A 14720-nucleotide genomic window follows, 5' to 3' on the forward strand; every position below is an offset into this window, starting at 1 on the left:
TTCAAGATGGCTAATACCAATTGAGGATGAAACATCAAAACTAAAAATAACATCAGCTCCTGAAAGTTTAGAATCACAATTCAATGTGAGCTATTTAAAATTATTAATTATTTTATAATATTAAGATAAACATTTTTTTGTTACATTCAGATAAAATGAATGGTAATAAACATTAAATGGATGCACTCTTAAATTTAAAAAAATAAATAAATTTATTTATAAAAATTTTGACTCGGGTTTTCCTTTTGTATTTTTATTATTTATATTTTCTTTTTAATTGTTTTATGAGAAGATTATTATACAATGTTATGATATAAAACATATGTTTTTAAATACACTATTTTACAGAGTTTACAATGAATGCAGTTTTATTTGTATTCATTTTAATTGTCACAAGCATGCTTGCTAATAATGAAGAAGTTACCACTGAACCACCAAGTCCTTTTTTTATATATTATATGGAAACTCAAGTAGGAAAATGCTGTGAAGAATTATTTCCAGGACAAAAAGATCATTGTTTAACAGAAATAAAAAAACAAGTGAAAGATTCTACAATTAATAATGATATGTGGGTAGATATTTATCGACAAGAAAAGATAGATACTAATGTTAAACTGGTAAGTATTAATATATCATATCAAAAGGAACTTTAAGATTGAATCTAGGAGACCCACTAGTATCTCAGTTAGTATAGATACTGCCTGATATTTAGACATAACTACATGTACAGGCTAGGAATTTTTCTAATTTTATTTATTTAATCTCTTATTAAGTTGGAAGAAATCCTGGTACAAGTTATTGGGAACTTTAAGTGTCACTTCTTTATATAATATATTCAAGAAGTCTCTGTATCCCAGACAAATACACATTGTCTCCTTAGTACATATTTTGAACACTTACAAGTATATACATTTTACTCATTCATCCAGTGGATTTGTGTGTACACCATTGAGCTGAATGCATATCCTCCTTGGCATGTTGTGAAGCATCTCTGAAGATATGGTTTAAAAGACTTCCTCCATACTGTTATGTAATTCTTCATTGTGTGCTTATCTCATCTGTTATGAAATGTGCACAGGCTCTTCTCATTCTCTTATTTGTTCTTTCATGTTTAGCATGATGTGTAATGTTTTTAATCATATGCAATAAATAACTAAATACAACTAAGTGCTCTTAGCTGCCATTCTGAAACTTAGTTCCTACCCATTAATCTATGTATAAGGAAACAAGATTGAAGGACACAGGGAACGATCATTGCTATTAATTTGTATAGTTTTCTTTCACTTAATTAGTTTTTCTATAGTTTTATAGAAGGACTTGGAGATTGTCTCTTAGAAAGTCACTTTTTGTTTCACCAGACAGATTTCTTCAACAAAATGTAGGCCAATAATTCATTATTCAAGAATGTAATCCCACACGATGTATTTAGTATTCATTTCTTTGACAGTATACTGTTCTCACTCAGTGTGTACCCCAAATAGTGGAAAGTGTTAGCTAACACTTTACCAAAGAAGATTAGTAACAGACAAATTATTGCTATGGGCATACTTCTTAAAGTATTTGAGAAAGTTATTTAAATGATCAAACTGACAATGACCTTTACTCATTTGAGTAGAAGAAGAAGAAGATATACAAGTACTGATTGTATGAATTTTTGTCAAATAATGATCCAGTTGTTCAAAAGTAAGGTAATTATGATTTATTTTATGATGATTTTCAGAAGGTCTTTGACAAATTGCCTTATAATTTATTTACTGTAAAACTGAGGTCATTTGGCATTTCTGAACAACATTTTTTATGGGCTGCCTCTTACTGTATAATAAATTATTTATCTCTAAACTGCCCAGCATCCATTCAGGGGGCCTCATGACCTAAATTTGGACCATTATTGTTTATTTTGTTTGTCAATGAAAAAATTAGTTGTAAAGCAGTAACATATGCCAATGATATTACGATCTAAAACACAATTTCTTGTCACAAAGATCATATACCCCTGCAAAATGAAATAATGAAAGTTAAAAGTTTTACTGAGAGGAATGTTCCCTGTAAGTGTTAAGACACTTGTAATTTCTTACTGTAAGAAATCTAACTATTCATTGTTTAATTAACACTTTCTAATTGTAATACTGAGATAGTATAGGTGATAAATCAATGAAAAACTAATTTTTTTGAATGTTGTGCAATTTTATGTACTTCAGTAATCATAAGTAATTTAAATTACGTCTACATAAATGTGGGCAAAAGCTATAAAATGATGAAGTGATCAAGAACATACACAGTAGTTTTTCCCCTGACTTGGATGAAAATCTAAGCATAATATTGAGCAGATAATAGCTAGTAGGATTGCAGAGAAAATTAATTTTTTAGTGACTTGGATGATTAAATATTTATGTATATTTTTTTATTCTTTTTTGCATGGGAATTCTTTCATGTCTCTCTTTTTACTTCAGTGCCTGATTGTAGCGAAAGATTCTTTGTTCCTTTGTTAATTAATCCTGACAGTAATTTTTCATCAGTCCATAAATGTACTGCTATCATTAACAGATTCCATTAGATATATATACAACTCACCATTTAAAAATCATTTGGTATTCATAATCGTGCAGACATTTATTGTGTTTATGATTTACAAGTATTACATTTCATTCTAATTTTAATTAAGGATTTTGATCTTATGTTTTTTATTCTGATTCATGTTAAATGTGGTGATTGGCATAGAGTATATTGTTTTGTTTATTTCTTTATGTTTGTTTATCATTAGTGTAGGTTTTGACTTAATTATAGCATTTTACCCCATTCCCTGTTGTTTTTTCCATCCAGTTCTTAGTTGTAATATTTAGGGTCTTCTTAACTCCTATATTACGCCAACAAGCCACTTCTGTGTTTGTCTGATTTTGTTGCTAGCTGAGCTATGGTAGTAAGGGATTTCTATAAGGGGAAATAGATAAATCAATTATGCAGCTTGACCTAGCTATTGCTCGTGAATGTAACCTTATCCTCACCAAAGAATATTTAAAAGAACTTTATCCTCTTCTAGTTTTAATGGTACAATGTACAAAACTCCTATCCTATGCCTATTTCTTTCATTTGTTCAAAAGCATGATGAAATGAAGAGTTCATTTTGGTTATTGTTCTACAAACATAAAACAACACTGACATTTTTAAAGTACTCTTCAAATATCAATAACATGTCAAAAGCTTTTTCATTTGTACAAATTAAATTATAAGACTGAAGCTTCCCAAATTACTAAAATTTAATTGAAATAATTACATAACATTAATAATTATTTGTGCTAATTGAAGAGAAGAAATTCAATGAAACAATCACAGCATAAAAAAACTGTAGACTTAAACTTTAATCACCAGTTCATAGTATTTTGTTTATCAGGTTCCTAGAGCTTTGCCTAGACTACTTAAAATTAATTTTTTGCTGATTGTTCCTACATAGTAGTGCAAATCAATTAGTCATAAGTATATATAGTTTTTCTAAGATCATACTCCTATGTCAGCTTGTGTTGTATATACACATTGTAATATATTGAAATATCTGCTGTTTGTTTTTTTGTTATTTCTTAATTTCAAATTGTTATTCAATTAAAATATTTTAAATTTTTCAGCAGAAGTGTCAACAACTATAACTACATCAAAAATTTTGAATGGTGTTATACAAAACCTACTTCATAAATGGTTATTTCAGTATAACATGGGATTTATAAAAAAATTAACTTGTACTAACTAATTTCACTAAAATGCTCCTAAAAAATAAAACTTTTTAATTTTCCTACATGTGTGACTAATTGAATGTGAATTTAATCTTTGAGATCTTCTGTTATTTACTATTCATTAATCATTGGTAAAAAAAAAGTCTGTTAAAGATTTTATCTTTTTCTAATTTGTTTTCTTTCAGTTATTTTTTGTTTAAAAAGTACTTATATTTGTATATGACTAAAAGATTTTATTTTTTTTATTTTATGAATGAAAGATATTTATTAATAATTGGTCACCATTCAGGTAAAATTAATCATGAGATTTTAATAAACTCACTTCACTATTTTTTAAACTAGATCAACAAAATATGAATAAACACAGATAGCATTCTTTGTCAATGTAATTGAATTCATCTATACATTAAAATTAATGATCATAAAATGAAAGTTTGAAAATATATCCAATACATAAACAATTTTTTTATGGTTTTTATGTTAAATTGTTTTATAAAGTCTGTATTCATGAAACAAATCTACAGTTCATTCTCAGAATTACAAATACAAATTGTTTTCATAGTTTTAAGTTCTCTGTAGAATCACTAAAACAGTCAGTAGAAGCACTGGTAGTTGTAGATTTTACTCTAAGCAAGGGTCTGTATGTATTTAGAAGAAAATATGTGTATCTTTCAAGACCTTGCTACTAAATGAGCTTTGAGTGAATGGAATATTACTTATCTGAAGTATAAGATAGTAACAATGGAAGTTACTCATATGAAATGTAGTTACTGTATTGTTAAGAAAAACTATAAATTGTATTTACTGTTTATTTATCAATAATTTAATCATATGTAATATTTTATTTTAATTTAGTGTTGTCAAGAAATAAAAAATATCATAGAAGACGTGAAAGAAGATAATATTACTGTAAATGTGGAAGATTTTGCATTTTTACTTAGTACCAAATGTCTTGTAACAAATGAATTATTTGAACATATTTTAGAATCTTTTCAAATTGGCGAAGAGTTAGATAAGGCAAGGGCAATGACTGCAAATTTTTGGAAAAAACTTGAAGATACATATTTTGAGTGTAGTCAATATATTTTAGAATCTGAACATTATGAGAAAATACTTTGCGATCCATTATTTGTTCAGTTTTTTTATTCATTCTTAGAATGGCTTGATATACCGGATCATCCAGCACATAATTGCTTTATAGATATTTTATTAGAAATATTTATTAATCATAAATCCCTGTGAGTACATCTTGATATATTTTATTGAGCACTATAATTTTTTATAATAGCTATATATGTGCATATGCTGTGTGTGTGTAAAATTAGTATTAAAAAAAATACTATCTGTATAACAATATTTCTTAAAACACGCTATATTTTACGTAGTTTACTGCATGTTATTGATATATTTATTTCATAATAATTTCTTTTTTGTCTGTAGTAATTCCTTAAAAATTGATAACTTTTATATTATTCTTAATTCAATAAAAGTTTTTTTTTAAATTTATTTAAAATTAATCCATTTCTACTTACACATGCTTGGGTTAATGCTAATATTCATGTTTGCTCACTACAAACTACAAGACATTCAGAAAGAAAGCACCATTTCCGAATATAACTAGCGCACTTCAGTTGTCTCTGCATGTAACATCATGAACTCCTTATAATAGTCTGCTATGTACACTGGTACAGAAGAAACAATTTTTTATTTATGGTTTGTTCTGTAAATTTTTAGTGTTTGAGATAACTGAAGGACTGACTCATAGCCTGTGAAATAAGGTCTATTATCATTCTTTAGGATGAAGTAAATATGAAATCATCAGCAAATAAATGACATTTTTTGTGAAAATGCAGTGTGGTAAAAAAATTATGGATTAAATCGTTTAATTAAGGGCAAGAAATTGTTCCAATTGAGGCACAAAACAGGTACCATTAATGAGTATTTTGTGCAGCTCACAAATGAATAAATTTTTAAGAACACACTGTTTCATGAGTTTGGATATCACCAGTTTTGAGAACTGTATAAAATAGGGGAGATTGGTTAAAATATATAAAGAAGACTTCATTAGCTGCTCAACCACACACTGAAACTTGAATCCAAGAGCAATTACTTCCTTTGGCTGGTAACAAATGAATCATCTCCTTTGGAGCCCAAACTTAGAACCAAGTGATTTTCATTTTTTTTTATTTGAAGTGGTTCTTTGTTGATCAGCTGAAACATTGAAGATAATAACAAAACAGTTGTTCAGTACTTGGCATCATTATAATATTTTTTTTATAATTATAAAATTTTTTTAAAATAAATTGCCATTATCTATTATATAACATCAAGTGCTCTGACTGACTTGTTCATAATCCACAGCTCAAACTGCTTAACTTAGGTGAATTTTGGAGAGTACATTGTTTTTATAAACTAGGTCCTTGCTAAGGGTGGATTTTGAAAAACTTTGTCAATAAGAAGGTGAAAAGGAGAGACAAAATATTTTATTGAAAAAAGTGTGTCTCAGGAACCTAAGACGTTATGGTTGTTAAAATTGGTATTTAAACATTCCTTTGGTAATAAAATTATATGTATTTTTACATTTTTTAAAAAATCTAATGGCTCACCAATATTTTTTATAAAAATTCTAAATCTCAACAAAATGTAATGAATAATGATTGTATTTTAGATGACTAGTCAACTTTCTCCATTGTTTTATCATTCAAATTTGATGCAAAGTATTGTTTCTTTTGTTGTTCAACTTATTTTTGCATGCACAGCAATTTTGTTTATAACTTGCTCTTTGTTTTTTCGTTTGATAATGTTTTCACTGTCTGTTTAAATAGCTAATTCCAATCTGAAATTTAAAGTTGTAAATCTTTACATACCACATGAAAAAAAAATTATATTCATTACGTTACATGCTTTGCCATTTATTGATGAAATCAAAAACTTTAAAATTGTACAATAAAAGATAATTTTTGGTAAATCTAATTTGTGCATTTGATTGAAATGTTTTTGTTTTAATTTATTAAACCGATAATAATATTAGAGTTGAAGAAAGAGTTTCTTCATGATGTTCTGGTAGATGTTTTGATATTTATCAAAACTGGTAAACACTTGTGTGCTTTTGAATGGTGACCTTATCACTGAATATTTTTAGAAAGGTTATGATTATATTAGTTTATTTAAAAATTAATAGGTCTTGAAAATAAAGTAGAAATTCAACACATTTTGAAATGTTATTACAAAAAAGGGAAGAATGAGACTATTCAGGCTAAAGAAATTTGTGTTGTTTACTGACATGATGCAGTGTCACTATTTGTAATACAAACAACATTGGAATGGAACAAGTATTTTTTTCAATCTGGAAATTTTTATGCCAATGATGCACCTCACTCTGGTCGTCCAGTGATTAAAAAAGCATCAATGAAATCATGGTAAAAGTGAGTAAGACCAGCGCATTAACAGTCTTGATATCACTAAAAGAGTAAATGTCAGCCACAAAACAGTTTTAAGCTGTTTGAAGAACCCTGGATACAAAAAAAAACTTGATGTTTGAATGGCATATGATTTTACAATGAAAAATTTAATGGATTGAATTTTCATCTATGAATTGTTGCCAAAATGAAACGAAATCAAACCAGTTTTGAAACAATACAGGAAATGAAACATAAATCACGTATGACAATAATGTTCAGAAAGGATCGTGGTCAAAGCAAGATGAAGCTCTGCAAACTGTGGTAAAGCCAGGATTTACTAAAAAAAAGTGATGCTGTTCAATTAAATGGCACATATTTGGTTTAATAAACTTCATTTGAAGTATAAAAAAAATTTGTTTTGCTTTTGCATTAAAATACAGACAATCATTTTCCCTAACTGTTAATATCACATAATTTGATTAATTTATTTAATTGAATTTCTATATCTAATATGGAAATCCAGCTATGGAAGTTAGTATTTTAATATAGAGGAAAAGTTATATTTTTTACTGCACAAATGAACATTTTATTTCATTGGGTATTGTTTAATACCCTCTCGTAGTCATCTGTCACTTGTATTGCTGTTGTTTTATTTAAATAAAAATTGTCAATATACAAGTTACAATTAATTTATTAAAAGTAAACTGTTTTAAAATATTATACAAAAGTGTTTTATCTAAAAATCAAAATTTATAAATAAATTTTATCTTTTTTTTGTTTCAGTGTTGGGCAACCTGATTACTTCGAAGACTTTAAGATAATAATGGAAGCAGAATGTAAACCAGATACACAATATGTAAATGAAAAGGAAATAAGAAATGAAGATGTTCTGGAAAATGAAACTATACAAGAAACTGAAAATGTAGCAGAAATAAAAACATAAATATAGTAGTATATGATATTAATAATTATAAATATTTAAATCATATTCCTTTTCTTCCAACTTTACGCCCTATAAATAAAATTAAAATTATATTACAATATCAAGTGACAATGATAGCAAGACAAAAAAACTACATCCTTATTCATCTACTATTTCATTTTATGAATAAGAAAAACATAGGGTGTCCAAATAAACAAATCTAAAAATTGGTTTGCACTGCCAAAAGTACAAGCCATCTTCAAAATTTGCTGAGTGTTTAAAATTAGCATTACTTATTTAAAGCACACTTGGTTAAGTGCAAACCTATTTATATCCATTTCCTTATTTTGCTAAATATTGCATCTATTTCTTGACAAAGAAAGAGAACACAATGCACAATGCATGCAAAATATTATTTGATTAGATTACATATATTTTCAATATTTGAAGTAAGGATTAGTTATTTTGAAAAAAAATAAATAAGCATAAACCTAGCCATTCATCATGATAAACCCAATGAAAGTTAACCCTTTTTGACTTTCATCCTTAGTTTTCTTCGATTCCTTCTGTAAAGAGAAGAGTACACTCACAGAAATCAAATTTTGTTGAAAGGCTTTTAATTCAACCAAATGGAAACAATCTGATACATTGGATTAGCCAGTCTTCGTCTAATACAATTTTGGAAGTGTTGTTTAGAATTAATGTTGGATTAGGGTACATAAAATCAATTGTTACATAAAAATGAAAGAATAATTATTTATACATTATGATTGTGAGTGCTCCAATATTTTATTATTTATGAAATGAAATTGTAGTAGAATATTGCTTAGAAAATAATTCAAAAACCTTCTTTGTATTAACATAGATTAATTTTGGAAAGAAGATTGTTTAATCCCTTGTTTTCATGAACTTAAATGATTTCCATAAAGTAGTTTTCGTTAGTACAGTAGAATTTTACAAAAAAAATAATTTAATATTCTGTTGCCATTAAATTAGAATGACATTATTTTCCTCTTATTAATGCATACATTACTTAAAATATATAATTTTAAATAAAAGAGTATTTAAAAAACTTGTTTCTTGTTTATTTTTTTTTTTATACAAAGCCAAAAAAATGAATATGATAAATAGTTTTAGCAGAATATCAATGTCTTCTTTTTATTGTTAAGCAACGATTTTTATTTACTGCCTAAACTAAATAGGTTTGATTTTAATTTTTTTTTTGTTTCTTAATTTAGAATAAATCTTTTTAAAATGCTAAATATCAAGTATTTCAGTTTTTTCCCATGTAAATACAGTAACCAAGTAGTTTATGGGTTTACATCTTTACTAAACCTAGTAGTGAAACTGGTTTCTCCTTTATATAAAGAATTAGATCAGGGTGAGAAAATGATAAACAAGGTTTCTTGTCATTAAAGAGTATTTTATTACTTATGTACTATTAATCAAATTATTTTTCATTATGTAGGCATAAAAACTGCTATCATGTAAAAAAAAAAAAATATATCATAAAAAAGGTTGAAATTAGAAGGGGTTAGGAGGGTTATGCATTGTTGAATTTCTTGAATTGTTTGGAAAGAACTAAGGTTTAAATTAATAAAGAAATTTTTTAATTTACTTTAATGGATAATTCCTGATATTGTTGTAAACAATTAAACTCTGTCTTGATTTAACTGTACTCAAAAATACATAATACGTCTTTGTATGTATTTTTTTTTAATGGAGGCAGTTAAACTGAATTTCTTTAAAAACTATAGAAATAAATAATAATAATTAATAATAACCAAACAGAAATTTTAGAAATATTTTGTAGTAAAAAATTATAAAAACAATTTTCATTGTTAAAAAAACAAAAGAATTTAAAAAATAATTAATTGCAAATATTAACTGAATTTTTATAACTACCTATCAAATTTATAAATGCAAGAAGACAAGTTCAAGTAGTAGTACAGGTACAGATTAATTAGTTGTTAATTAGTTATGATTCCTCATTAAACTTTAGATAACGTATATATATATTAATATTATTATTAATCTGATCAAACCAAGTACAGAATTTATAAAATCCAAGCAAGAGACAAAACTCTCTCTCTTGCTTGGATTATGGAATAAGATAGGTGTCATCCTATTTTATTTTATTTTATTAATTCTGTATTTGGGTTGATCGGATTTAATATAATACAAAATTATATTATTTTAATTTTGTATTGTTCATTCCATGTCTTATAAACAGTGTTTTTTTAGCATGTTGGCTACTGTGCGTTCTAAAAATGGACACACTGAGTTTCCCCAGTGACCTGTGTGTATAATACTTGGACATGCAATATAGCAATGTTTGGGATTATTGTGATCAATTCTCTTGCACTTCCATGTAGTGCAAATGGCTGTTACATATTTTCTAGGCTGGGGAGAAAAAAAATATCATCTTACTTTTTGATTATGGTGTTTGCCCTGATTAGTAGACTACTCATAATTGTCTGATGTTTGTTGTTAGCTGGCTGCTGTTTTGTTGATATAGTCGTGTAACTAAACAGCTATTTTTCTTATGTGGATATTAATTAAACATTGTGCTTTATGAGATTTTTACCTTTATTTACTTCTGTGGATCAGGTTTGTATAGATGAATCTATGGTCACGTTCAGAGGAAAAGTTATATTTAGACAGTACTTCAAGACAAAAAGACACAAATAAGGCATTAACATTTTTAAATTATGTACCACTGGTGCATATACTTGCCATTTAAAAATTAACGCTGGTAAAGAGGTAACAATACAAAATAGATATGTCACTGAAAATGTCATGACACAAATGGAGCATTATTTGGATTCTGGTGGAAAATAAGCAACAGACAATTTCTACACTTCTGTGGAACTTGCTCAGACTCTAAATAACAGAAGAGCTCATTTAACTGGTATTCTTCATCTCCTTCCAACAGAAAACTAAAAAAAGGAGAGATGATTATTTCACAAAATAACAACAAAGTTATCATTAGAAAATGGAAGGTTTAATCAATGTCCTTTATTTAATAAATCTGTACCAGAAATGGTACCAGTTTGAACAAAATGTGGATATATATTAGAGAAGCCATAAAAGATTGTCAGTTACAATGAAAGCAAGGATTTTTTAGATTTATTGGACCAGGTGGCGGCGGAATGTAACTACTTTGATACAGTGTAAAGTGATACAGGAAGACTGCAATTTAGTTACTCTTAAATATTGCTATCACTAATTCTCATATGTTGTTTAAATTAATAACTAGAAATAGAATTGAAATAACATTTTGAGAAAAGATTTATCATTGGTTTATATCCAAATGTAAAAGTTCCTGAAATTAAAAATATAAATGTTACATATATATATTATACATATATAAAATTAAAAAAATATGTAAAAAATAGTGTTGGTAGATTTATCTTAATTTATAAATATATAGACATTTGTTATATCTAGTGTTTTGCCATTATTAGTTGACATGTATTTAAAAAAAAAAAAAACATTGAATGTTATAAAATTTTGGTGAGTAAAATAATAATAATAGATATTATTATATTTATTATAATAGAGAATATATTAACTCCTTGCTTTCCTGTCACCAATTCTTGAGAGTGTCCAGATTTGGTATGCGTCAGTTCAAAAAAATGAAAACAAAATCCTTGTTCAATCTGTGTACACAAACTAAAAACTTAATTATTTGTTAGTAAAGTAATATAAGAAATGTTAAAAATTAATTTAAAAGATCATTTAACATTTTGAAAAACATTAATCCAGGTTGGAGGAAAGTCTTAGGCTAGTAGCCAACATTTTAATGTTCTTTCTTCATTCATAGGTTTTATAAACATTATTTTTCAACACACCACTAGGTTTTTTTTATTTTACCTTCTCATTCATACTTACCTTTGTAATGCCTCATCTAAAGATTTAATCAGAGATTAAGTTGTAGTAATGAACGTTTATAACAAAATAAATGGAAAAAAACCAGAAATGTTAAACATTCAATTAGTTGATTTAGAATTGATTAGTTGATTTATTTGAATTAGAAATTCAAATAGTTGACCTTTGCAGTGTATCTACCAATATTTGTAGTCAACAAAATCAAATAAACTGGAAGAAAATAAAAATTTCAGTACTCCTCATAAAAGAATGAATAATGAAGTTAATATTAATAATTTTAAAAGATGTGAATTAGGAAATTATATACATTAAATAAACATACATACAATCAACAATTTGCATACATGGCATACTACTAGTATCAGTACTAAATAAAAAACAAAGATTTCATTCCAAGAAATACTTTAGTTGATAAAATTAATATTTTTCAAACAGATAAAACTGCAAGTAATAAAAAGTCTGACATAGAGAATCAGTAGGAATTAGGTAAGTAGGGAAAAAATCTGTGTATTTTGGAAATTTAGTTACAGATTTTAATTCTTTAATTTAGTACTATTTTGCTGGACAGAGATTTATTATTTTTCTAAAATACTTTCAAATGATAATTTAAAATTTCATATTTGGTGTTTAAAATATTTATGATTTTCAATAATATTTGGAATGTTTGAGGAGGAAATTTTTATTTGTTTTTTTGTATTAAATCATAAAGAAAGTATAATTTCCCATAGATTATGTACAATAAAAATGCAAATTTATATGATTTTTATTACACAACCTATCAAAAATAAAAATGCTATTAAATAAAATAGTTTAAATTTCTAAATCTTAAGGGTTAAGAAACACAAATCTTATAGAACTTCATAGAAGCTTTATAATGTTAATTATTGCTGGTAATCAGTTACTATTATTTTGGATTCATAAACGACTTATTTTATTTTTTCTTATTTAATTATAAAATAAAGAACTACATAAAACCAGTCCAACAACTTAACTCAAAGATTAACTTTTGATTTTAACTTCTTTATAAAAAGTCTCACACGTAGTTAATTTATGAGGCAAAATAATTATGGACAAAATAATAATGCAAATGTTTGTCAGGAGGTACACAATGAAAATTAAGCGTGAAGTAAAAGCAACAAAATGCACTAATTCTCTGAAACCTTCATATACTGATTATTATAAGGGAACATCTTCAAACGAGGTCAAAAAGACAACTTAAATGTTCTACAACTAATGATGAATTACCGAATGAAAAATTATGGCAAAAAAAGATAGATAATAATGTTAGATAGGTATTTTGATTCTTAACAGTGATTTTTTCATTTATAAGTATAGCGCACATCATTTAGCATTTTGAAAAGGAAAAATCAAAAAATCTCCGTAAACAATTAAGAAGCTTTTATAAGCATTATAAACTAAATTATGATTCAATGTATAATATATACTATACTAATACAGTGATATAAAAAAGAACACAAATCAAGGCACATGGAAAAAGATTAGCAAATGTTTGGTCCACAAAAGTCCAATGCCCACTGTTTTGTTTGTCCAGTTTATTTAACATCCTCTTGTATTTTTGTCCACCATTAGTTTTAGTCCACTTTCTTTTAGTCCACACAGATTTAGGTCTGTTTTCAGTCCACTGTGAGTTATAATATCAAGGCAGACATTGTTATCATCATTGGAAATTAAAACATTGCTTGCCCATGTTGCTAGGCAATATCATTTTGGAAAAATTTTATAAAATTATGGCAGAGTTGATTTATGCGATACCATCTTGGAATGTAATCACCTTGGAATAATTCATTGATTTCATTTTCATTTAATTTCTCTAGTATTTTATTTTCTAAATATTCCATAGTTAGGTTTGCTTGGTGGCCCCATCGCTAAACCATGAGATTGTTCATTTAATTTATTTTTAAATTTAAAGTACATATTATCTATCAAAATATTTATACATTCTAAAAATTCTGTTTTCTTTAACTTTAGTTACTTTTTAAATTTCACTCCATTTGCTTTCTATTGCTTCAATTACTAAATTCTTTGGAATGCTGCTATATAATGAAATTACATCAACAAAATTAATGTGTGGGTATTATTTGCTTATTAATAAACGTGTGGAATCCCATTAATCTTTGACTTGTATTTATTTTTTCCGATTATTTGTTGTAATATTTTAACCAAAATTTTGGATAGCTTGTACGTCAAACTTTATATACAATTTACTTATAGGACAATCACTCTTATGTAATTTTATTAGATTGTAGATTCTTGGCGGTATCGCGTTATTGATACTTATTGGTTTCGTTAATTCTTTTGTTTCGACTTGCTGATTTTTTCTGTCTGTGATTTTAATTTAGAAAACATACTATTCAGATTGTTCTAATTTTGATGGGCTATTGCAGAATCCTTTTGTAGCAATTTTTTAATTTTTTCTGACAGATCTGCGACATACGGTAATGCAACATAATTCTCACTTTTATTTTTATTAGGATGGTTGGCTGATATATTATTATAGTGTTTATAAATTGTATTTTTAAATATTCTATTTATAATATTTTCCAGATAATTATTATTTATTAATAGATCTTTTGCATTTTTGATATATTCTGGTCTATTTTTGAGGTTTGTAAATTTTATTACTCTGCAACATTCTTGACTACTGATTTTTTATGTGATATTGTGTTGATAAGAAATTTAGATATCTGCCTGAAGATATTGGTTTTATATACCATTTTGTTGATATTTTCTTTTCGAAATGAGTTATTGTTAAATCCAAACATT

The 14720-nt window shown here is 26.5% G+C and overlaps 1 protein-coding gene across 1 annotated transcript; it reads left to right on the forward strand.

The window, feature by feature from the left end:
* The first annotated feature begins 377 nt into the window (after nucleotides 1-377).
* On the forward strand, nucleotides 378-8091 carry LOC142322915 (uncharacterized). The gene is made up of 3 exons (XM_075362003.1): nucleotides 378-617; nucleotides 4578-4960; nucleotides 7907-8091. The coding sequence occupies exons 1-3, from the start codon at nucleotides 399-401 to the stop codon at nucleotides 8064-8066; spliced, it is 762 nt and encodes a 253-aa protein (XP_075218118.1). The 5' UTR covers nucleotides 378-398; the 3' UTR covers nucleotides 8067-8091.
* The last annotated feature ends 6629 nt before the right edge of the window (nucleotides 8092-14720 follow it).

Source organism: Lycorma delicatula, chromosome 4 (genome assembly GCF_047948215.1).
Source record: "Lycorma delicatula isolate Av1 chromosome 4, ASM4794821v1, whole genome shotgun sequence".
NCBI lineage: Eukaryota > Metazoa > Arthropoda > Insecta > Hemiptera > Fulgoridae > Lycorma > Lycorma delicatula.